General features: G+C 38.8%; 1 protein-coding gene across 1 annotated transcript; it reads right to left on the bottom strand.

Moving 5' to 3' along the window:
* Window positions 1-4,038: 4,038 nt before the first annotated feature.
* On the bottom strand, window positions 4,039-5,055 carry LOC127091714 (uncharacterized). Its single transcript, XM_051030399.1, has 2 exons — window positions 4,570-5,055; window positions 4,039-4,355 (listed from the first exon to the last, which is right to left on the bottom strand). Exons 1-2 carry the CDS (start codon window positions 4,751-4,753, stop codon window positions 4,216-4,218), a joined length of 324 nt encoding a protein of 107 aa, XP_050886356.1. The 5' UTR covers window positions 4,754-5,055; the 3' UTR covers window positions 4,039-4,215.
* Window positions 5,056-25,899: the final 20,844 nt, after the last annotated feature.

Here is a 25,899-nt window from a genome sequence, read left to right as displayed (position 1 = left end):
CGAATACGGGGTAATAGCCATACTCTGGTGGGGATAATTATGAATTAGGGTTTACATCTACCGAATACTGGGTAGAAGACCATCAACTCTGCGTGGGGATAGAACAAATCACAAATCCGCACGGGAAACCAAAATAGGGCTCATAACAAATCACAAACTGCTAGAGAGCAGGAAAAATAGGATTTACAACTACCGATTGCTAGGTAGAAAATCAAAACTCTTGCCGCGGAATAAAGGTATATAACCACCAATTCCATCAAAAGGGCAAGGAAAAAAAAATAGGACTTACAACTACCGGTATGAGGGTAGAGGCCCGAAAAAACTCCGCTGGGGATCAACCCACTAGGAAGCACAAGACAGTTGACAAATAGCCAATTCGGGAATAATCCGAAAAGACTGACTGAATCAAGACACGTCCTAATGAGGATGTAACTCAAATAGGAAAATCCATCCCAATATATATGTTGGGAGGAAACGGAAGAAACCGTCATCCACGAGGATATATCTCAGTGGGGAACTGCAGAAGGAAAGATAACAGACACTTTCTGCTTATGGGGTTGACTCTATATGGAGAGATTTAACACCCGACGTCTGCTAGGGGAGATCTATTGGGGATCTGCACCACCATAGCCAGGAACAAACAACAGAAGATATATGGCGAGAAATGCAACATGAATATCTGAATGTTTATGAATATGCATGAATATGCGTGATTTATGTTTGATGAATGCTGACAAAACAGACATATCTAACACAAACAGGTCCAGGAATCAAACGCCCGGTACTATACTTCCAGGGGGGAACCAACTGGAAAGCCAATCTGCGGAGATCTACATGCTATAAAGCATAGATCTGCGGGTACTGCTGGGGAAGCAGAGGATCAAAGATATCAGGAAACGCCAAATCTCTGAGTGATGGATCAGCAAACAACCCACCCAGGGTACAGAAAGTCACAACGGGCAAAACAGCCACCAAGACGAATCCATTGGGGAACAAGAGAAAATCTTGAAGATCCGCAGGGGATCTCAGCATCAACTGAGAAACAAAAAGTTCTGCAACTCCAAACAACTCCGGGGAGCAACCCATTGAAAGAGAACAACATCATCCAAGTAGAATCCAACTGCATAAGCAACTCTACTGGGGAAAACTGCTGCTGGAGAAAACTGAGTCTTCAACAACACTTTGCTTGCAACTATGCTGGGGAACAACCCCATCACAAGATCTGGAGACAGAAGATACAACCAAACCAGGAATATGAACCAAATGTCTTACCTGTTGGAGATCATGCCACCCTTTGGGAGAGCACTGAGATATTCTTGAGTATCCTTTCAACCTTATGAATATTCACTTTGTTTAAAACAGCAAATTTTGAAAAATTTGATTTGTTTAAAAACAATGATATTTTATCAATTAAAACATGCAAAACATTTGTTGAATAGAAACAAATAAGAGTGCAAATAATTGGATAAAAGCTCAAATTGATTTGATGGAATGGTAGCCTGCAAATGGCAAGACTCCATAGATCTGTACAAATTTGAAACCAGTGATATATATTGGAAGAGGGCTACATTGAACATAATGATCCTTTCTCTACCAATTTGAATCTCGATGTATTCGAAGCTTCAGTTTGACGACGAATCGAGAATCCTCTGACGAAATGACAGCTGTGGAACAGAAAGTCTTGTCAGGATGCAGTTACTTGCCAAATCCCTAATTTTTGCCTAGATTGCCCCAGAGTGAGGTACTCAATCTAGAGGGATGCAAATATTCTTTTTTTTTCCAAGTCTCTGATTTTTGCCTGGATTACCCTTGCAGGTTTTCCACCGAGACGCTCATTTTTGCCTAAGCCGCCCTTTCGGGTTTCAACTTAGCGAGCCATTCTGTTTTTCATTTGCATATACTCTTTTTTCTAGGCAAAGTATTTCTTGACTGCATCTGAATTCACAGGACGAGTGAAATCCTCCCCATCCATTGTTGTAAGCATCAAAGCACCGCCTGAAAAGGCTCTCTTAACAACATATGGACCCTCGTAGTTTGGAGTCCACTTGCCCCTGGAATCGGGCGCGAAAGACAAGACTTTCTTGAGCACGAGGTCACCTTCTCGGAACACACGCGGCTTGACCTTCTTATCGAATGCTTTCTTCATTCTCTGCTGATATAACTGACCATGACACATGGCAGTTAACCGCTTCTCTTCAATCAAATTCAATTGGTCATAACGACTCTGCATCCATTCAGCATCAGTTAACTTGGCTTCCATCAAGACTCTCATTGATGGGATCTCCACCTCTACTGGGAGAACAGCCTCCATGCCGTAAACAAGAGAGAAAGGGGTTGCCCCTGTTGAAGTGCGTACAGACGTACGATATCCATGCAAAGCAAATGGCAGCATCTCATGCCAATCTTTGTACTTGACAATCATCTTCTGGATAATCTTCTTGATATTCTTGATCTTCTTGATATTCCATTAGAAGTTGTATCAGGGGTTTCATCAAGAGTTTTGCAAATGGTTTTATTATGAGTTTTATTTGGGGTTCTACCAAGGTTTTATCAAATAACGACCGGAGGATCGTCAAAGTCCTATCCAATTTCAATAACATGATTGGGTGATTATAGGAATTGTATGCAAATTTCACTCGGATGGACTGAAATTAATCACCAGGGTATTATTGGGGTTCCATCAAAGGTTGTTCTTGATCCCATTAGAGCATCAAGGATTGTTCAATCATTATGTATTCCCAGAATCTACTTACTACGTGGTCAAAATTAGGGTCTCTCTATATATTTAATCATCTTCCACCATGAGAAGATGAAGGCTCGACGTCATCATCCTCTCAGTTTGAAGCTGATTAAATAGGGGCAGCTGTCGTACCCCAAATTTTGACCACCTTTCATATGCTCTCTAGTACCACATTATTTCAAATGAACAAAATAGCACAATTGGTAGAAGAGCATGTGTAAGGAGTTATGAGTGTGAGAGGTTATGAGTTCAAGTCCCACCTTTCTCACTTTTAAATTATTTTTTCTCTTTTATTTGTTTCAAACTTTTCTATTTTTAAAACTACAAAAAAAAATCACAAAATTACATTATTTATTTTTTATTATTAACTTTCGTATTTATAAAATAGGCATTTTAAAAAATAATAATTTTCATTTTTTTAACTTTTTAAAATAGCCAAAAATCATTAATAAAAAAATTGGAAAAATTGTGTTCATATTTTATTATTCAATTTCATTTAACATTTCATCATTTTAGGATATTAATTTAGTTTGATATACAATAAATATTTAAAGATTTCATTTTTTTTAGATTATTCTATTTTTAGGATAATATTTTTGTTTTTAGAAATAATCAATATGAGTAAGTAAATAAGTCAAAAAGTAAAAAAAGGAATTTATATTTATTAATTTTCGTTTATTTTTATTTTTATTGATATTTCTAATTCTTAGTTTTTAAATTTTCTGATTTATTTTATTTTGGAAACTTTTTCCAAATTAAAAAATATATTAAACATAAAATATTCTATAAGTTGCATAAAATCATGGAAATGATTATATTTTTTATTAGAAGTTATTAACATTGATTTCTTGATTTATTTTAATTAATGTTTTATCCTTATAATTTTATTATAAATAGACATGTCCAATTATCCACAATTCACCAAAAAAAACCATAAAGCTCCAGAAGAAGAATTACGATAAGGCGGGGATCGAAAGCATAAAAGGAGAGAAGGATGAATCTTACTATTTGACCCGGAACAACCTCATCTTTGTAGGTCGGTTTTCTTTTACCTTCATATTTATAACTTACATGTTTTTGTATGAATTGGATATTTAAAATATGATATTGTGGTGAATAAATATTTCTCTAGGTAGTCACTTCCTTAGTTTTCATGCAAGTCTTCCCATTTATTTATTTTTATGCTATATAATTCGATTTTTTGTAAGTATGTGCATGTAATTAGTAATTTGTTTATATTAAAATATACATAGAGCTCTAAAAAAATATTTAGAAAAAAAACCTTCAAGGTCATGAGCTATTAAAAAAGGGATGGGGGATTTATTTCTAGTTAAAGTTATTTATCCAAGAGTTGTTTATAAACAAACCTACATATACTACACATTTTTTAGAAGCACTAATGATAACAACCACACACTATTTTTTTTTTCTTACAAATAGCACAGGATGTTCCTGCAAAATCCTTATATTCATTACTAACATAGCCTTTCTAAACGAATATAAACGCCATAATACAAATCTCTATACAATAAAATGAGTCGAAGATTGAATTGATAGTCATGAATCCAAGCAGAATTGAGCCAAAACGCAAACCAGTTGTTGGAAGATTCAGAAACTGCAATCGAAACAGGGTCGGACATATTCAACCAAATCCAAAGTCAGAACAGAATTGGAATCAAACATATAAAAATCTAGCAATATTTACTGGGAAAAAAAAATCAATCAAAATTTACACAATATTTAACTTGTTCTTAAATTGAAAGCAGAACTTTAGCTAATGCCAAATCGGAGCAAATCAAACGAATCTGAATCGGGAGTAAAATCCAAACCTGTTGAGAAACGGAAGTCAACCTCACGACGAGATCGATGGGATCGACGCGTCACTCCCCACCCTCGCCATAGCCGCGCCGCCGTGAGCTCCGCCGACCACCATAGATTTGGACGACTCATCGAACCGCGTTTCTCACCGCCGAAGAACCGACGGTGACCATGGTCCCTCCATCCGGCAACCATCGCGTTTCTGACCGCGAACCACTCTCTCACGATTCGACCATGACGACCAACCCCTCAATCCTCCGCACGACACGACCCTCTACCGCGCCGCCCTGATGCCGGAGCGGCATTCATCGGCATCCCCTATTCCCAGCCATTTCCGTTTCGGTTAGATCTCATGGCTTGGATTCCATGATTTACGACATGAGGGTAAGGACTTATGTTGAATAAGAGAGAAAGAAGGTCGAGTGTGAGAGAGGGATGGAGAAAATGGTCCTCTGTTTGTTTTCTGTTGTTTGTTAGAATGTGAGGTACGAGAAACCTAGGGCCTGTTTGAAACCCTTTTCAATTTTAGTTCTTTAAATTTGTTTTTCAAATCTATTTTAAAAAACTATTTTTAAGAAGAAAATTAACAAAAAATTTGTTTGATAAAGTAACTTTTAAAAACTGTTTTAAAAATATGAAAATGAAAAAACTTGTTTGATAATCTAATCTTTTAAAATCACATTAATGTTATTAATGAAAATTATAAATTTTTTATGTTTTTTCTTCAAGTTTTATAATACTAAAAACCAAAAAGTGAGAAGCAAAACACAATTAAACTGTTTCACTTTTTTACTTTTAAAAACTGAAAATAGAAAAGAGTTTTTAAAAACAGTTTTGCAAAACATTATATTCAAACAAGTTTTTAAGTTTTAAATTTTCAAAAACTAAAAAAGAGTTTTTAAGATGCATTTCAAACAGGCCCCTAGTTTCAATTTTCCTAGGTCTTTTCATGACCACGTGTCAGGAGATTATTGGTTGGTCAAACAAGTCAAAGAGAAGTGGCACCTCTTCCCCACTTTACTGATACCTTTCTTTCTTTCCTTTGTTTTCTACTTCCAAATTATTACTGTATCATTTAGGTATTATAATTAATTAATTAATATAATTAGTCTAATTAACGTATACGGTCATACGTCCATAATTAATAAATTAGTTTGGTTTATGATTGATAATTATTATTTCCCTTGTTAAAAAGAACAAAAATTAATATATAAGTTTAGTCAATCAATACAATAACAAAGAGAGAAAAAATAATTAAATAATTACATGGATAATTTTGATAAATATGAGATTAAAATATCAATCGTCAATTTAATTTAGTTAGGGATTAATTTTGCGTATTAAAATTTTGAATTATTTTTTATTGAGTTAATATAAGTAACCTAAGGAATAAAAAATATATGGTTAAATATGGGATATTAATTAAATTGAGAAATAGGGTTAATTCTTGGGATAAATTTTGGGATAATAAATAGGGATACATTTTTTGGGTTTTAGGGATAAATAATTAGAGATAAATACTTTGGTTAAGGTTATGAGATAAAATTCTAGGATTTTAAGGGATAAAATTTATGGGATAAAATTATGAGATAAATATAGGAATAATATGGGATAAAATTTAGGGATAATTTCTAGGATTTTAAGGGATTTAAATTAGGGATAAAATTGGGATAAGAGATATATCTTATTACATCTAAATTAATTTATTAATTAAATTAAATTATATTTTTAAACTTAATGGGATAAGAATGCAGGATACAATGTGGGAATAAAACTCTTTTGTTTCCAAGGGTTAAATTGGGGACAAAATCGGGATAACGGATTACATCTAATACATAACTATGACTCTTAATTTATTTTCTCAATTAAATTAAAACAATATTTTTCGTAAGGGATAAAGGGATAAAGTCAAAGTCAACACGCTTCAAACTATAAGTCCTCTACCCTAGTGTATTGAGGCATTTTCTTAAAATAAATCACTTCTCCGCCCCCGATGCGTAAGAATCTTCGAGGGATAAAAACGACAAAACAAACAATTATTTTCTAGAAAAACTACGGTACTCTGATCCCTCGCCTAATGCGAAGGTACGTAGGCATAGAGTTGTAAACTCTAGCGAGTACAATTATGAAAAATATTTTTGGGTCTCTCGTCCATTTAAAAGTAATACCTTCTGTAAATAAACAAATAATTAATAAGTATTAAAGCAAACACTTTAGAAACACACATTAGCCCTAGAATCGTGGGAGGATCTCATTGAGTACAATGGAGGTAAGGGGTGCCTAACACCTTCCCCTTACTTAACTGACTCCCGAACCTAGTCTCTTACTCTTAACTTAGGTTTTATCATTATTTCCCTGTTCCTTAGGAACGAATAAAGGATGGTGGCGACTCTGTCATGTTTCCAGCCGCTCCAGTTAGGATACTCAGAACGCTCTAAAGGCTACAGAGTATACAATACAGAAACCAAAATTGTGGAAGAATCAATTCATGTCAGATTTGACGATAAGCTTGACCCTGAAAAGTCAAAGCTAGTTGAAAATTTTGCAGATTTAGAAATCACTCTTGCAGGATCTGATAAAGCTCCAGAAGCAACTGCCACTCAGAACTCTGAGGAAATTAATTCCCCAGTAATCCCAAAGAAAGCTAAAAGTCGTATCAACGTATCTGAAGATTTGATTCTGGGCAACAAAGACGAACCTGTCAGAACCAGATCTACCTTCAGGACCTCTGAAGAGACTCCTCTGGGATTAGTGTCTCTGATCGAGCCTACGTCCTGTGATGAAGCACTTCAAGATAACGACTGGGTTTCAGCTATGCAAGAAGAGTTAGATCAATTCACAAAGAATGATGTCTGGGATCTTGTTCCCAAGCCCAGAATCACTCACGTTATTGGAACCAGATGGGTATTCAGAAACAAGCTGAATGAGAAAGGAGAAGTCGTCAGAAACAAAGCTCGACTGGTAGCTCAAGGTTACAGTCAACAAGAAGGTATTGACTACAATGAAACCTTTGCTCCAGTCGCAAGGTTAGAATCTATTCGTCTTCTTGTATCTTTTGCTATTAATCATTCTATTAAATTATATCAAATGGATGTCAAGAGCGCATTCCTTAATGGTTATATATCAGAAGAAGTGTATGTCAACCAACCTCCAGGTTTTGAAAATCCAAATTTTCTAGAACATGTTTTTAAACTTAAAAAATCTTTATATGGACTTAAACAAGCTCCCAGAGCTTGGTATGAACGTCTAAGTAATTTTCTTCTGGAACACAATTTTATCAGAGGGAAAGTTGACTCCACACTCTTCTGTAAGAACCTCAACAATGATCTCATGATATGTCAGATATATGTTGATGATATTATTTTTGGTTCTGCTAACGCCTCTGTTTGTCAAGAATTCTCTGAGTTAATGCAGGCAGAATTTAAAATGAGCTTAATGCAAGAACTAAAGTTCTTTCTAGGAATTCAAATTAACCAAACTTCAGAAGTCACGTACGTTCATCAAAGCAAATATATAAAAGGCGTTATGAAGAAATTTGACATGGTTGAATGCAACTCTGCAAAGACTCCCATGCATCCAACATGCATTCTTGAAAAGGAAGAAGTCAGTAAAAAGGTTTGTTAAAAGCTCTATCGTGGTATGATAGGCTCCCTACTCTATCTGACTGCTACTCGACCTGATATTCTCTTTAGTGTCTGTCTATGTGCCAGATTCCAATCAGATCCTAGACAAACTCACTTAACAGCAGTTAAGAGAATTTTCAAGTATTTGAAAGGAACTCCTAACCTGGGCCTGATGTATGAGAAAACATCAGAGTATAGACTTTCGGGTTACTGTGATGCAGATTACGCATGAGATAGATTGGAACGAAAAAGCACATCTGGAAATTGTCAGCTCCTAGGAAACAATCTTATATCCTGGGCCAGCAAAAGACAGTCAACTATCGCTCTATCAACTGCAGAAGCAGAATATATCTCAGCATCACTGTGCACAACTCAGATGCTCTGGATGAAGAATCAGCTAGAAGATTTGCAAATCTTCGAAAGTAACATTCCTATCTTTTGTGATAATATTGCTGCCATTTGTTTAAGTAAGAATCCCATTTTACACTCCAGAGCTAAGCACATTGAAATAAAACATCATTTTATCAGAGATTATGTTCAGAAAGGAATAGTAACATTGAAGTTCATTGATACAGATCATCAATGGGCAGATATATTTACTAAGCCTTTAGCTGAAGATAGATTTCTTTTTATCTTAGAAAATCTGAACATTCAAAATTGCCCTGAATAAATTGTGCCTCTGAAGATGTAAAATGAGACTCTGACATAAACAAATGAGCTTCTGCCTCTAACTCTGATACTTCTACCAAGTTAAGAAAATATCTGAGTTAGAAATCTTCAGGAACCAATCCCTTGGTATTCCTGAAGATCAGATACATCAAACCACATGGAGCACGTAGCGTCTAACCTTGGAACTTCTAGACAGCTGTCCAGAAGAAATTCAAAGGGCAGACGTTTGAGATCTCCTCGAGTAGTGTGCATACTGTTGGGATTAGACATTCATTAATGAGCCATAATCATTTCTCCCTCTAAGCGTGCTAACTTGATTTTTGTGCTAACGCTGTTTTATGTGTCGTTTTGCATGCGTTTTTGTTTAGGGTATTTAAACACTTCTCTCACACTTCACACACTTTTCACTCTCACTCACTTTCTCAAACCAGTTCTCTGAAGCATTTATGCAAGCAGTTCATCTTCATCTTGTTCTTCATCAACAATGGATGCTCAACAACAATCAGTTTTCAACTATTCTCAACAAATGGAATCCAGCAACACGGCCCAAAGCACAAGCATTCCCACTCCAATCGTTACAGGCGTAACCATCACTCCAGTATACAAGGAACCCCATGTTCTTGATCGTGAGCCTCATATCAACCTGGCAACTCCCTTTGATAAACTGGATGTGTTGTGTGAATCACTTGTGGATTTCAACAACATGAAGAGGAATGGAGTAGACCTAACTGAAGAACTCCGTCAACAAGGTTGGGAAAACTACTTTCAACGGCTCTATGGCCCTGTTTACCCAAACCTCATCAAAGAATTCTGGAGATTTGCTGAAGCTGACGACCACTTCATAGTCTCCTATGTATTGGGGGTCAAGATAGTGATTACTGAAAAGTCAATTGCCTCATTACTGAACATGGAGAAAGCTGGAGGAAGAAGGATATACGACATCAACCCTAGGTCAAGATACATTGCTCAGGAAATCAACCCCACCATCTTCAAACTCAACACAGAAGGCAATCCATCAAAGAACAAAGAACTTCATCAGAACCTCCGAGTATGGCTCAAGATCATTCTGGGTACCATTCATCATCGCCCAGCATCAAACTCATCAGACTACATTAATACAGATCAGAAATGTATTCTGTATTGCATTCACAAGGGTTTGAAGCTCTGCCTCCCAGCACTACTCTTCAAATACCTCAGAGACTCCGTACGGGAGACCAGAAACAACATGAAACCCAGAACCTACATCCCTCTGTGAAGACTTCTCTCTGACGTATTAATAGAAAATGGGCTCGTAGACCATCTGGAGAAGAACAAACTCATGGAAGATTTGGCAATAGATACTAGAAGGCCTCTGAACTCCAGAAATCTGAAGAGCATGGGAATTCTGAAGAAGATTCTAGTCAAACCTACGTTGGACACCTCTTGGGACACTTTGAAAGATCAGAGGAAGCTGCCACATGGTCTCGCAAGGTTCTACAAGAATGAACCCAAAGAGGAAATCCTCCACTATCTCCAACGTCTGAAGGATGAAGGAGTAGACATCTCAGACTTCAGACTAGACGATATGCTAGATTCAGAATCAGACTTCGTCAAGTTCAAAAGAGGTCCATCTGAAAAGAAGTCTTTAAGAGCGAAGAAAGCAAGGCGAGGAGAACCTTCTGAATCAAGACCTTCAGCGCCTCTGCAAGAATCCTCTGGTAAGTCTGCCCCTACTATTCCCTCTGAACCATTGTTGGCTTCCTCTACTCCTCTACCATCACCAATCTTCGCCCCATCTGAAACCCCTCCTTCCACAACCAGAACCTCACAACCTTTACCAAAATTCAATCTTGCCCATACCTCTTTACCACGTTCAGAAGCTGAAAATTTAAATCAAACCACTTCCTCATCCACAGCCCCAGAATCACCTCCCTACTTTACCATTTCCTCAGATACAGAACACTCTGACCCATCCTCTCCAACCCTAGCCCAACTTCAGGCTCAAAACTTTGCCTCTCAACAACCAACACAACCTCCACCTGAAATAACTTCACCACAACCAACCATCACTCTTTCTGTAGTTCAACCCTCTGACCCTCATACCTCTGACACTATCCCTCCAAACCCTTCCGCTGAAGCTGAATCTGAATCTGAATCTGATTCTGAACCTGAACCTGAACCTGAACCTCAAACACTAAACCTAAGCCCTCCAACCTCTCCACCTCAAACATCTGAACCTGAACATTCCTTGCCTACCCTAGAGGAAGCCATTATGCTATTCGCAGAGGCTTCAGTACAAAAGTTCAAGTCTCTGACCATAAACTCTGACATCAGTGATGATCCTGACTCTGTAAGGACACACTGGAACAGAGTCATTGCCTGGATGACTTCTGAGGCTTTCAAACTGAAGCACATCTCTGAGCAAGTCAGAAACGACTTCATCAGAGATGCTGAGGCAAGACTACAGGAGAGACTTGCCAGAGAAGCTGAAGAAGAAGCCAGAAGGCAAGAAGAAGAAAGAGCCAGACAAGCAGAAATCCAAAGAGCCAAGGAAGCTGATGCCAAAGCTCTAGCTGACGTTGCTGCTGCTGCTGCTGAAGCTGAAGCAAAGGCAGCTGCAGAAGCTGAAGCCAGAGCTGCTGAAGAACAGAGTGCTCTGACTCAGGGGGAGTCCTCATCTGTCATTCCTATGGTTCTCAAGACGCTTGAAGAACTTCAGAAAGACCAGAAGGAACTCAGAGCCAAAATGGATAAACAGGACACCGTTAACGATAATATTCAGAACATGCTGGCTCAACTGCTTCAGAGAATGCCTCCTCCTCCCAACCCTTAGGCACTTAGGATCTTTTGTTTGTTGCCTTGTTTTCCTTGTTTCTGATGTTTGTTTTTCTTGTCCTTATCTCTGTTGTCTGCTATCTGGATATATAAAATGTTGTTTCTTGATTATTTTTGTTTAAGTCTTTTTGATTCTGACAAAAAGCGGGAGAAATCAAATATAGCTCTGATGAAAAATTGCCTAATTCCTTAAGCACTCTGCAACATACTTTTCTTAAAAATAAATTTCTAACATTGGACTTAAGAAATTGCAGAAGGTATCGAAACTTCATTGCTTGGAAGCTCTGGTAAGAACTTCTGAACTCCCTAGCCCATCTCAGGGGGAGCTCACTTCTATCTGACCTGATTCTTTTAATGTTTCATCTGCTAATTGAGTTTGTTTTGTCATCATCAAAAAGGGGGAGATTGTAAGAACAAAAACTGTTCTACAACAGATTCCAAGATTTTGATGATAACAAAGGATGAAACCAAAAATGGCACTCTAACGAAAAGTTTCTAAGTGTGCAGGACTCTAAACAAAAAGAAAGGAATCTGATTGCGTCATCAGATACAGAATCATATCAGATACAAATTACCAGAAGATCAGAAGCATCTGAAGCAGAAACATGCTCAAGAAATTCTAACTCTGAGCAAAACAGCAGAATATCAGAAGCATCTGAAGAAGGAGTGCACTCTAGAAGTTCTGACTCTGAACAACGGTATATAATTCCAGAAGCTCTCAGCGTCATCTGAAGACATCATCAGAACTCTTAAAGATTCCCAGAGCCACGCAGACTCTGATTTTGGACTTCCTTATAGAAAGAGTAACGGCAACTTCAATCTCAAATGGAAAGAAACTATTATTGGAAAGAAGTTATTCAGGGAGACAAAGTTGTTTTGGCAAGAAACAACAGAAGTTATGGCATTAATTCCTATTCAAGACAAATCATCTGCCATCAATTTCAACGGTCCTTTCACCCCTATATAAAGGACAACAAACAGCATTGAGAGATACACCAACGCACATAAATGTTTTACTCTCTCTCTCTCTCTCTCAATCTTTCACGAAGCTTTTGCTTAGAACGTGAAACATTCTTTTGATCTTACTGTTGTAATATTTTGCTTATCTTAGAAGCACTCTAGATTACATTGTCTTTTTATCTATTGTTTTATTTCCTCAAGTGACTCTGCGCAGTCTGTATACTTTAGAGGACTAAGACATCTTTCTCTTAGACGTTGGTTGTAAACTATCTTTCAAGAATAGTGGATTAAGTCCTTGTTGAAGGCGAAATCACCTTGGCCGGGTGGACTGGAGTAGCTTTGTGTTATATGCAAACCAGTATAAATTCCTTGTGTGGTCTTTGTCTGAAAAAGCGCTTATTTTCCCAAACAATTCAAACCCCCCTTTCTTGTTTTTCTCACCTTCAGCTTTCACTTTGGCCGGATCCACCTCAATCCCTTTTTCACTAACAATAAAACCCAGCAGTTTTCCAGATCTCACCCCGAAAGTACACTTGTTCGGATTAAGCCACAGCTTGAATTTCCTCAAACGCTCAAATAGTTTTTGCAAATTCACCAGATGTTCTTCTTCCGTCTAAGATTTGGCAATCATATCATCAACATAAACCTCAATTTCATGATGAATCATATCATGGAAAAGAGTTACCATAGCTCGTTGATATGTTGCCCCACCATTTTTCAGACCAAATGGCATCACCTTGTAGCAGAAGGTGCCCCATGGGGTTATGAAAGTTGTCTTCTCCATGTCTTCTGGTGCCATCTTAATTTGATTATAGCCAGAAAAGCCATCCATGAAGGGGAATACCGAGAACTGAGCCGTGTTATCCACCAAAACATCGATGTGAGGTAATGGGAAATCATCTTTAGGACTAGCTCTGTTCAGATCCCGGTAGTCGACACACATCCGTACCTTTCCATCCTTCTTAGGTACTGGAACGATGTTTGCAACCCATGGCGGATAATTGGTAACTGCTAGAAATCCTGCATCCAACTGTTTTTGCACTTCTTCCTTTATCTTGACAGCCATCTCTGGTCTTATTCTTCTGAGCTTCTGCTTGACCGGAGGACAATCCTCTTTGAGAGGCAAACGGTGTACCACAATGTCTGTGTCAAGCCCTGGGATGTCCTGATAAGACCAAGCGAAGATGTCAACATACTCTTGCAGCAATTCAATCAGCCCCTTCTTCACATTATCTTCCAAAGCTACCCCTATCTTGATCTCTCTCTTGACGTCCTCAGTGCCGAGATTAATCACTTTAGTAGACTCTTGATGTGGTTAAATGACCCTTTCTTCCTGTTTTAACAACCTGGCAAGCTCTTCAGGGAGTTCACAGTCTTCATCACCCTCTTCTTCAGCTTGAAAGATTGGATTTTCAAAGTCGAAGCGAGCCATAGCAGAACTGTTATCAATAGGATTCAGTGACGTGCATCTGCATGAGTGATGGTATGTGCTTATGAGTGTGAACAAGAAGTGGAAACTAAACAAAACATTGCCAAATGTATATTTTTTATTTTTATTTTTTATTTTTGAAAACTGCAAAAATAGAAAAACAGTGAACAAAATATTTGAATGCAAAAAGACGTCCTTTATTTATGATTAAAAAAATGCAGGTATCCACATAGATGAGCCATACAATGAGTCATCACGCCCTGGGTGGAACGTAAGACTTGGACATGCATGAATAAACAAAGAAAATTACTCCTTAAGAAGAGTGACTTGGATAATCTCTTCAGAAGACCAGTTATGGAGAACTTCACCCGGGACCCTTGGACGCACCCAGTTGTCAATGTCGCAATCACTATCCCCATCTTCTTTGTTGATTGCAGAGACCTGGCCATACTGAATGATGCCAGTACTAGAGAAAGTAATCGGCCCCTGACGAGTCTGAGGTGTTGAAGTTGTAGAAGTCAATGTCGGCTGATACCCAATCCCAAACTTGTCTTCCTTTATATGTAAATCCACCAGACGTCCCCAACCGGGAGCAACACCTGAATTTACCAAGGCATGTGCCTGCTTGAAGGACGACAAAGAGGCACCTTCTTCAACCTCTTCCACTGGAGCTGCATCCTTGACTTGAACTGCCTCAAAGGCCTGACACAGGGTCTCATGAATCTCACCTTCTACCTCTACATACTTGAATGTAGACAGGTTACTGACCAGAATATCCTCCTCACCACAGACAGTGATAATTCTTCCGTTGACCGGGAACTTGATCTTCTGATGCAAGGTCGAGGAGACTGCCCCAACATTGTGGATCCAAGGACGACCCAGCAAGCAGCTATACGAAGGACTGATATCCATCACATAGAATACGATGTTAAAGGTTTGTGATCCAATATGAATTGGCAATTCTACCTCTCCGAACACCGACCTCTTAGAACCATCAAAGGCTCTTACCACAAGATCGGAAGGATTCAAGATCAAACCTTCTACATCTAACCTTGACAGGGCTTTCTTGGGTAGCACATTGAGAGAGGAACCTGTATCCACCAGAACATGGGATAACACAGTGTCTTTACACTCCATCGAGATGTGCAAAGCCTTGTTATGATCGCGTCCAGCTGGCGTCAAGTCAGAATGAGTAAAACCCAACCCGTTGCTTGTATGAACACTTGCAACGATCCCTTCTAGTTGGTTCACTGAGATCTCTTGAGGCACATATGCAGCATTAAGGACCTTCAGGAGTGCCTCCCTGTGTTCCTCCGAACACAACAGGAGTGAGAGAATAGATATCTTGGATGGCGTCTGAATCAACTGATCGACTACCTTGTAATCGCTTTTCTTTATAATTCTCAAAAGTTCGTCCACATCCTTCGCAAAAGCAAGCTCAGAGCCAGCCTGTGGTGCAGAGGTACCCTCATTCAAAACTTGCTTGCCTTTGGCCTTCGCCGCGATGTCAACACCATCAGGTTGGGTAACCGGTGGTGAGAACAGTCTACCACTTTTGGTGAATCGCTTGATTCCACCAACATTGTCCATTGCGGGATCTTTTATCTCAATTCCAGGTTCAGACTTCTGATCCTGCACCTCTTCTAATTTCAGTGGCTGCTCCACTCCATGATCATGCGTGTGCACACTCCCCCCGTAATGCCAAGGAATGGCCCTTTCGCTGGTGAAAGGTAAAGGACTAGGGGTCGTGATGGTCATAGTTGATTGATGTGGTCGCGCTGGTGGTACCGGTTGCGCTACTGGCGCACTGGTCTGAGCGGTCGGGTAGAAAATTGTGATAGTGGCAACGTCACAGTCATACTCAAAAATCTTATTTATTGAAGTACAAACATCCGAAACATCGGAATCAAGTTCAACAAGTACATCAGAATCAAACACCATGTTTGGAATGTCAGCAACAACATCAAAAAAATTAATTACGTCATTGGGAATTACAAAATCAACAGGAACAACATTTGTAAATTCTTCAGCATCTTCAGGAAAGAGAGGATCAACATTTGCATTGTCAACAACCCCTTCAACAGACCTTTGGGCAGATAAGTCTTCAGCTTGGAGGATACCATCGTCAAGCAAGGCCTGGATACCCTACTGCAGCTTCACACAACCCCCACTCTGTGCGACACAACCCAAACAACCGCTCCCACAACCGGGGAAAACATCTGCCTTTAGCAAGTAATCTTTGATTTCTAACAGCGGAGTCTTCAGCTTCAACACCTCCTTGACTAGTTTGGCTTCTCCTTCAACCATGTTAACATTTGCTCCACCATGCTACGGCATGGGATTGTTGACAACATTAGGAGTCGGCGCAAAGTTAATGGCCTTTGAATCAATAAGGTCCTGAACTACGTGCTTAAAAGCTTTGCAGTTCTCAATAGTGTGGCCAGGTGCCCCAGAGTGGAAATTACACCTAGCATTGGCGTCATAACCCATTGGAAGCCTGCCAACGGGAGGAGCCAAAGTGTGTAACGGCACAAGTTGCAACTGTTGAAGACTAGGAAGCAACTGAGTGTCGAAACGCATGTCCATCATCTTTTGCCTTTGCTGATAGGCGGGTATGTTACCCGGTTGTTGCTGATACTGAGTTTGTTGACGTTGTGGTTGTTGTTGTTGCACTGGTGCTGCAGCCGGAATAGTCACAGCCGCAACATACAGTTGTTGATGGTAGTTCTGAAAATTGTTCCTTCTGATACCCCTGCTCTGATATGAAGACAAAGAATTCGCATCCCCCTCTCTCCGCTTCTGTCCTCCAATGAACGGCTTCTTCACCCCTGATGATGATCCACCCCCACTTTGGATCTTGCACGTCTTCAAATAGTTCTCCACCCTCTCACCGGTAGAGACTACATCAGCAAAGTTGGAGGCGTTGCAACACACCAGGCGCTCCAAGTAAGATCCGGGAAAAGTGTTCATGAACATGTTAGTCATTTCCTTCTCCAACATCGGAGGCTGAACACGGGAAGCCGTCTCTGTCCAGCGTTGAGCGTATTCCCTGAAGCATTCATTGCTTTTGAGAGACAGATTTTGAAGTTGGGTTCTATCAGGCGCCATGTCAGTGTTGTACTGATACTGCTTCACAAAGGCCTCAGCCAAGTCTCTCCAGCAGCGAATATGGGCTCTGTCCAGCCTCATATACCACTCCAAGGATGCCCCAACTAGGCTGTCCTGGAAGAAGTACATGAGCAGCTTCTCATCATTAGAATACGCGATCATCTTGCGGAAGTAAGCTTGTACATGAGTCTTCGGGAAAGAGTTGCCATTGTACTTATCAAACACGGGGACTTTGAATTTCGGTGGCACCCTCACACCTGGGACCAGCCCCAAGTCAGCAACATCTACTCCGATAGCATTCTGCCCTTCTACAGCCTTCAGCCTCTCCTCCAATCTCCTGAACATCAGGTCCACACCATGGCCCATGCCAAAATCCTCCTGCATCATGGTGAACTGATCCTCCTGATCATCACGAATGGGTTGTTGATCAGGGTTAGCATGTGGGATCGGGATAGGCCCCGGTCCACTGGGTCCGTTAACTTCTCCAACTGGAGGATCAATCACTGTCTCTGGTTGAGTAGTGGCGGGATTCCTCTGTATCATCTGTCTGAGCTCTTGCTGTCCCTGAGCCACCCCCTGAACCACATCCATAAACTAAGTCATGCGGATCCTCATCTTGGCGAGTTCTGCTTGTAGGCCTTCCATAGCTCTCTGTTGGTTTCTGCGGGTACCGTACCGGTGAATTCCTGAATCAGCTATCCTGCTAGTGGAACACCAAACAACTGAGAACACTGCGGCGGTACCTGTTATGCAAGACATGCTAATGAATATGCAAATGCAATGACATGTTTATCAATTTCAAAGGGTATTCTACCCCTTGATTCCAGTCTCACATTAGATAAATAGTGTAAGAAAACCCCGACTAGAATCAAGAAGAAGATATAAACCCCTAGGAATAGATAAACATGGTGCATGCAATGCTTATGATTTAATTTTTATATCAGAGGAACTTTAGAGTCTTATTTGAAAATTTTGGAAATATTAAACGTTTATCACATATGGAAATCTCACGTCAATTAATATTTGGAAATGTTTTTACGCCAAAGAAGAACAGTATCGGTAACCAAATACAATACAAGAGAGAAGGAAAATGAACATCCTATGGATCCCTAGAAGCAATCGTCCAAATCCCTCGAGGCCGGAAGATAAGCTGCACGAAGCCTCTTCACCTCCCTCTCATAGGCTGCCTCCATATCTGCCTTCTCTTTGGTGAGTCGATCATACTTCCTCTTCCAAAACTTGGAAGACTGAGGAAGTAGATAAGTCAATGTGTCATCATGATCATCAATAACCTGGTGCTCGAGGAACTCTATCAAAGCATCCTTCTCTCTGATCTGCTGAAGCAACTCCTCTCGTTCATGGATCCAAGCACGCGAACGGTCTTCGTCTCTCAACTTCTCTACTCCTTGGCTAGGGAGGGTTGAAGGCCCAGCCATAACCAAAGGTTTGGGTCTTGGATACTCATAAGGCATGAGGTACTCGGAAGCTCTCCTCCTAACCCAAGAGGTATAGGGTTCCAAAGCGATACAGTTCTTCGGTCCTAGCTCCTTCTTTCCTTTCTTATGGATCTTGCGCCAAGTGCGGACCATCCTGCCCTTCAAGCCTTGGGGATCTTTACCCTCCTGAAATAACACACCCTCTAACAGAATGTTATTGGGTTTATCCTTTAGGGGGAACCCAAGCTGATGACGTGCCAAAATAGGGTTGTAGTTAATTCCACTGCATGTACCAAGAAGAGGTACATTGGAGAATTCACCACAAGAGTCGATAATCTGCACACCATCATATACACGGTTGTACCAAAAGATATCATCATTAGTAAGAGACATAAGTCTCATGGACCACCGTAGACATCCTTTGTTCTCCTTGAAGGCGAGCGTCTGAGGCAAGTGCGAAATAAACCACTTGTACAACAGAGGCAAACAACATACAATGGTACCACCTCCCTTTGCATTCCTCATATGCAAAGAGAAATAAGTGTCACCCAAGAGAGTAGGAACGGGATTAAGAGTAGATAAAATCATAATGGCGTTCACATCCACAAACTTGTCGATGTTGGGGAATAACACTAGCCTATAGATGAGAAGTACAAATATGGCCTCAAAGGCGTCCTCACTCATGGCCTTCCCAAACATAGTAGCTTGATCAATGAGGAAATCAGACGGGAGACCTTGAATTCCACCTTTGGTAGTCATATGAGCACCAATAATAGATTCATCTATATGCAACAGATCAGCAATCTCTTGAGAAGAAGGAACTCTCACCAAGCCACTGAACGGCAACTGGTCTAGGATAGGTATGCCCACAAGATAGGCATACTCCTCAAGCGTGGGCAAAAGCTGGAAATCCGGAAAAGTGAAGCAACGGTACAAGGGATCATAGAACTACACCAACACACTCATTAGACCTTCATCCAATTGAGTAGCCAGAATAGACAGAAGCTTCCCATGACGAGCCTTGAATTCCAAGGGATCTAATACATAGGATGTCAAACTCCTTAACTCTTTCAAGTCGGGTTGTCTGAAACTGTACTTATTCGTATTCCTTCTTTGCTTATCCATGTCTGAAAATTTGCAAATAGACCTCTGTAAGACCCCAATTTTGTCCCTAAGATCCCTCATGGCATCATAATATTGCATTTGCATAGCCTCAAGGATCTTTAAGCATCTTGGTTCCCCTTGCCCTTGGGTGGGACTCCTTGTGAGTGGTTTGAGATCACCAAGCATGCTTGAATTGTATATCATTGCTTTTCTCATTTTTTTTACTAACCAAAAGCATAAAAATATGTCACTAACATCTTGTGTTTGTAGCTTGAGCAATCACAAGGTCAAAAGTTTCTAGGAGATCATTGGTACAAAGACATGGCCAAGAGGATATGAAAGCAAGCATGGTAACGGTTCCCAAAGCTCTCATCCATCAAATATGCCTCCTTAGCATCTCAACTCATCATTTTGATCAAAACAAGTCAAAGGGTTTGAGGTCTTGTTCTTCAGAGAAACCGTAATCATCTGTGCACCACAATGCCTTGCTCATGAAGCAACCTCAGCCCATGGTCAAATACAATCAAGGGAAGTTCTTTAACTCTTCATTTCATGCATATTTGAACTTATTTGAGTATCCTCAATCATCAATTCATCAAGATATGAGTTGTGGACTTGAGAAGTTGATCAGTCAAATCATCTGACTATTTTGAAATGCATTGAGACCTAAATTTTTATGTGTTGGTCAAATGGAGATGGTTCCAAAATAAAAAATGTTCTTAAGGACAATATGAACAACGTTCATGTTCATCAAAATTTGATTTGAAGCTTGGAAAACCATCTTCCAGTCCAATACATTATAGGTCATTTTGACTGAAACCCTAATTTTGGATCAACTTCCCAAGGACATAACTCATTCATTTTTTATGATTTTGAGGTGGGATCAAATGCATTGGAAAGCTTGAGATATGTACTTTAAATGTTATGTTGAATAAAATTTCAAAATCTCAAAGAAAATACATGTGATACTGTAGACATTATAGGTCTTTTTTGACCAAATGCATTAAAAGTCAAAAAAGTCCAACTTCAAGTGCCCATAACTCTTTCATCAAAAATCCAAATGATGCAAAATTTAAGTCCATTTTGAATGTCTTGAAAAAGATCTACAACTTTGATGTTAGAGGTTTTTTCACTTGAAGCTTGCATCATAAAAACAGAAGGGCTTGAAAGTTGGCCAATTTTAGAAACCTTGCCTTGACATGTTTTGCACATCACACTTTAAACTCAAATTTCATAAATTTCCACATTCCAAATGGATTTTTGACCAACATAACATTTGTTCCTCATACAAAGCCCTTTCCAACCATTACTCACATGGCTACATTTGGATTTGGCAAATATCATTTTCGAAGAGAAGAACTTTAAGTGCATTTTTGGGAAGCTTGATTCAATTACCATGCATGAGCTGATTGCATCAAAATTGCACGTCCATTTCATTCACTCATGATCTCAGCTTGCCAATCCATGTGGAATTGGGCCCTCCATGCGCCTGTACAGGCCCATGCATGGAGGCCCCCTTCATTCATGCAAGTTTGAAATCACACTTTCAGCATGGCATTGGCTATAAATACATGGCATGTGAGCTTCCATTGGACACCCAATTTCAACCTGAAATGCTGCAGAATTCATTCCCTGACCATCACTAAAGAAGCAAGTTTCATTTCTCTTAAAATTTTCAGATCTCGAATTCAACTACATCTGGTTGTATTCATAGATCTAATGCTTCTAGACCTTCACCATACACTTCATTGAACTTCTGTTTTGATAAAGCAAGCAAGGTTTCAAGCTCAAATCACCAGAACTCAAGCTTGAACTCCAACTGGTATTTTCTTCGATTCTCCTAATCCATTGACCTTTTGGCTGTGATTTTGTGTTGGCTGAAGTCCTCTCAATAGAGGCATCATGTTTATGCTTTTAATTTTTGCAATTCATTGAGTTCATGATGAACACCAGAATTTTCAACTTCTGATTTCTCAAATCATAGAGATCTAGAATGAAAATGGATGGTATAGGGATGATGTATATCATCCCAACTTTCTATTGATGTATAGATCGCACGTTTTGGTTAAGGTTTTAATTTCTGCATTTTGGCCAGAATCTGGAAGCTCACCGGAGAACACGGTGGCTCCGGTGGCTTCATCATCTCCAGTTTGAATCCTGGCCGTGTGATCTAATTTCCAGATGCAATCAAGAGCGTTGCTTGTTATGACTTTCATTTGTTTTCCATGTGAGCGCATTGACTGGGGATCACCATAGGCGCGCGCTTTAGGAGCGTGTGATCTGCCAGCTCAATTAATGAGCTCAGATCCAACGCTCCTTGTTTTTTTGCATTTTTCTAATTTCTGTTTTTATTTTCTTTAATTCCTTTTATTTCAAAAAATCATATCTCTCTCATTTTTTATCCAAAAATTATGGGACCAATTCCATTATTTCCCAAATAAATTCTAGTTTCTATTTCTGATTTTTAATATTTTTAATTTTGTCATTTGATATTTTTTGTGAATTTTCTCTTTTCTGGTTATTTTTAATTCATTTTAAATAGTTTCTGATATTCAAAAAATACAAAAATATTTTCCTAACCTATTTGAATGATGATGGATCTATGAAAAACATTCTCATCAGTTTTTGAATTGATTTGAGATTTATTTGAGATTTTAGTTCAATTAGGTTATTTTTATTCATTTTTAATTGATTAAAAATAGTTTCTGACTTTTAAAAATGCTGAAAATTTTTGTCAAACTTTGTTTGACCTTGTTGAACTTAGGATAAATTACTTGGACCTTTCAAAGTTGATTTGAAGTGATTTTGAAGTTTGACCTTTCTTTAATATTTTAATTCAAATTTATTTTAATATTAAAAATGCCAAAAAATATTTTATTCTTTTCTTGACTTCCAATCTTCATCTCACTTCTGTTTTTGATTGTTTGACCTTGACTTTCAATGTTATTGGTCAACATATGAGGATTGATACATTTTATTCCATTTAATGCATTTTATTTTGTAATTTCCATTCTCCATTATTCATCTTTTTCTTCTTCTTCTTCTTTTTCTTTTTGATCAATGAGTTGAAGGTTGATAAGTTAGAATTGATTATGAGGACTTAACCTTCCTTGATTCAAATCTAATTCATCTTGATCAATTGATCAAGTGAATGGCTTTGCATTAAGGATAGGTTGTCTTCTAAATCATGCAAAAGGCTTAAACCAATACAAGATCATTTCTCTTCTTCTTTTTGGCAAGACAAGTTGTTGGGACTTGGTTCACTAATCAAGACTCCTAACTTGTGTTTGTTTCCTACATTATTATTGACCGGCCTCAGATAGTTGTGACTTCTACATAAGTCCAATTACGATTGTTAAACATAGCGCTAAATTTGCCTTATGGCACACTAACTACTAATACTAACTATTGACAATTAACAGTTACTTTATGTAATTTACTTTATGCAATTTACTCTAATGCAATTTACTATTCTTGCACATATTATTCATTTGTTTTTTTCTCTTTGCTCACTTGAGCACATGTTTATGTTAATGCCATTTGCCTTTTGCTCACTTGAGCACATAATTGTGTATATATTATTGTGCTTGTGTTTTGTTTTGATTGTTGTGAACCAAATGCAAAGAAATGGACTTAGTTTCTAGGACTTCCCCTATGCAAAGAAATGGAGAATTGGACTTAGATTCTAGGACTTTCCTTATGCAAAATTGGAGTAAAAGGATCTTAATGATGAAGATGGGCTAGAAGGACCAAATCTCTAAACTCACTCTTGTCCATTCTTGTTTTACTTCATGGAACTTTTGATGTGTGTGCTTTTATGCTAGGAGTCCTCATTTGAGCTTAATTGGAGGACCATTGCCATGTTCATCTAAAGAAAGAGATGCCAAAGCCATTGAAGGATTCTTAGGAGCATGACCTTGTGATTGATTGCTTGAAATATTTGCTTTGTGGTTGCTTTGTTCCAAAGGATGGGAGCTACTTGGATCATCAATATGATCTCAAGAAAGGAACTCCTAATGTGGTTCATTTCCTTATCCCTTCTTTTTGTTTTACTTAGGACTTAGCCCTTCTTCTTCTTCTCTCCACTCTAACCCAAGCCAAAACCTTTTGTGCAAACATTTAACTATTTTTTTCAAACATTAGAAACCTAAGCCTTATGCTTTTGATTTTAAAACTTTCTTTTCATAACACTTATTTTGAATTGAACTTTTAAGTCAACTTTGACCATTTTTGTATATACTTCTAATTGGTAAATACAACCCATTCAAATGTCTTTTTGTGGTTCCAATGGCCACTCTCTTAATCAAATTTTTCATAACCTTTAGCTATTAGGTTTGAGTTATCCTTGTGGTAGATATAATACTCACCTATATCCTTAGTGATGGACAATTAGTCTTCCATGCTTATTATAGGGTTAACTCCTCATTAGCATGTTGAAGCTATCCTCACATGGTGGATTTGTGGTTTGGTTGAGTTGTCTCCCTTTGATAACAAAAGACCTTAAGGCTTTTGGACCAATCAATTCACCAACTTCTTTGAGATTTTTACCCCGAACTACGAGGTTTTGATCATAATCCTTTTATAAGATGGTACGTAGGCAATGGGTTTATCCATTCAAACACAAAATGTAAATAAACTTGTATATTTTCTTCTCATCTCTTCAATCATGTTTGCACAAACAAAATTTCACAAAACAACAATCTTTACAACAACCTTTACAACAAATGTGAAAAGGTCTCCCTAGGAGTACCTAGGATGTTTTGGGTGCCTAACACCTTCCCATTGCATAACCAACCCCCTTACCCAGATCTCTGTTTCTTTTACTAGTTTTTGTTAAAACTTTTAGGTTTTTGTTCGCTTTCTAACCATTCCTTTGGATAAATAGAAGTTCGGTGGCGACTCGACTTTGTATGATTTACCTTGGATTTAGTCAATATCTCTAATGGTAACGAATACCCCGCTACAGAAAAGTGGCGACTCTGCTGGGGATCTGTAGCCTAGTGGGTTTTGTCTACTTTTCATGCTGGTTGTATTGTATTGTTTTGTGACATATTTTTGTGCAATTTGGGATTACTGTATTGTATGTAATGCTTGATTTGCTTGATATTAATTCCTTGTATGCTTGGTGATCTTTGTGAGATGAGTTCTATACCCGGACTCGAGTGCACTTAGGATAGGAGAATGGCATAGTCTTGTTGACTTGTGTGGAGTTATTCCTTAGCAAGTTGACTTGCAAGTCCATTTACTTGGTGGAGGTCATGTTGGGATCAATAATGTCACACAAGTAAGTTGTGGTTAGACATTACTCCTTCCAATATAGACCTTAGAAGCCAAGGACCTTAGTTTACCAAGCCCATCTTGGCCTATTCTTAGGATGTAGTGTGAAAGTCGTTCAAGTGTAAGATTTGATACGATTGTTACGCGATACTACACTCATAAGAGTCTCTCTTGAGAATATTTTTTGGAATACGAGTAGTCGTTTCTCCGATAATATCCGAAAGATGGGATGATGACTATGGGAACCTCTTGTAGAACATCTTTGGGAGGTTTAAACCTTAGTACATTCCCTTTGGGTGGTTCTTAACCAAAACCCCATGCTCGTGACTTGCAACAAACCCTTGATTCATGGTTGATCCGTTCATATATCCTTAATATCAATGGAACTTGGGTGTTGATAAGGTGTAAACCATAATCCACCAAAATGGATGATTGATATTAAGGATAATATGATCCGTCCCATGACCTTTGTTTGGTGTGCTTTGCTTGATCCTTGAGTGTGATTGTTGCATTCATGCATTCATGCACTCATTTGCATCCATATCATCAATAATAAAAGAAAGTTTTCAAGGAACTTAAGGGGTTTATTTGCAAAATTTTCAGACATGGAAAGACAAAGAAGGAATACAAAGAAGTACAGTTTCAGACAACCAGATTTGAAAAAGTTAAGGAATCTGACATCCTATGTACTAGATCCCTTGGGTTTTAAAGCTCGTTTTGGGAAGCTTCTTCCTCTTCTGACTACTCAGGTGGATGAAGGATTGATGAGTGTATTGGTGCAGTTTTATGATCCCTTGTACCGTTGCTTCACGTTTCCGGACTTTCAGCTTTTGCCTACCCTTGAGGAGTATGCTTACCTTGTGGGTATACCTATCCTGGATCAGTTGCCGTTCAGTGGCTTGGAGAGTATTCCTACTTCTC

This window comes from Lathyrus oleraceus, chromosome 6, assembly GCF_024323335.1.
Source record: "Lathyrus oleraceus cultivar Zhongwan6 chromosome 6, CAAS_Psat_ZW6_1.0, whole genome shotgun sequence".
Classification (NCBI taxonomy): domain Eukaryota; kingdom Viridiplantae; phylum Streptophyta; class Magnoliopsida; order Fabales; family Fabaceae; genus Lathyrus; species Lathyrus oleraceus.
This window is presented reverse-complemented; position numbering and strand designations above follow the sequence as displayed.

Excerpts from the sequence above, each read along its gene's own strand:
- LOC127091714 (XM_051030399.1), bottom strand. The coding sequence starts at position 4,753 with ATGGTTGCCGGATGGAGGGACCATGGTCACCGTCGGTTCTTCGGCGGT. Across the intron at positions 4,356-4,569 it reads TGACTTCCGTTTCTCAACAG|TTTCTGAATCTTCCAACAAC; the intron begins GTTTGGATTTTA and ends TTTCGATTGCAG.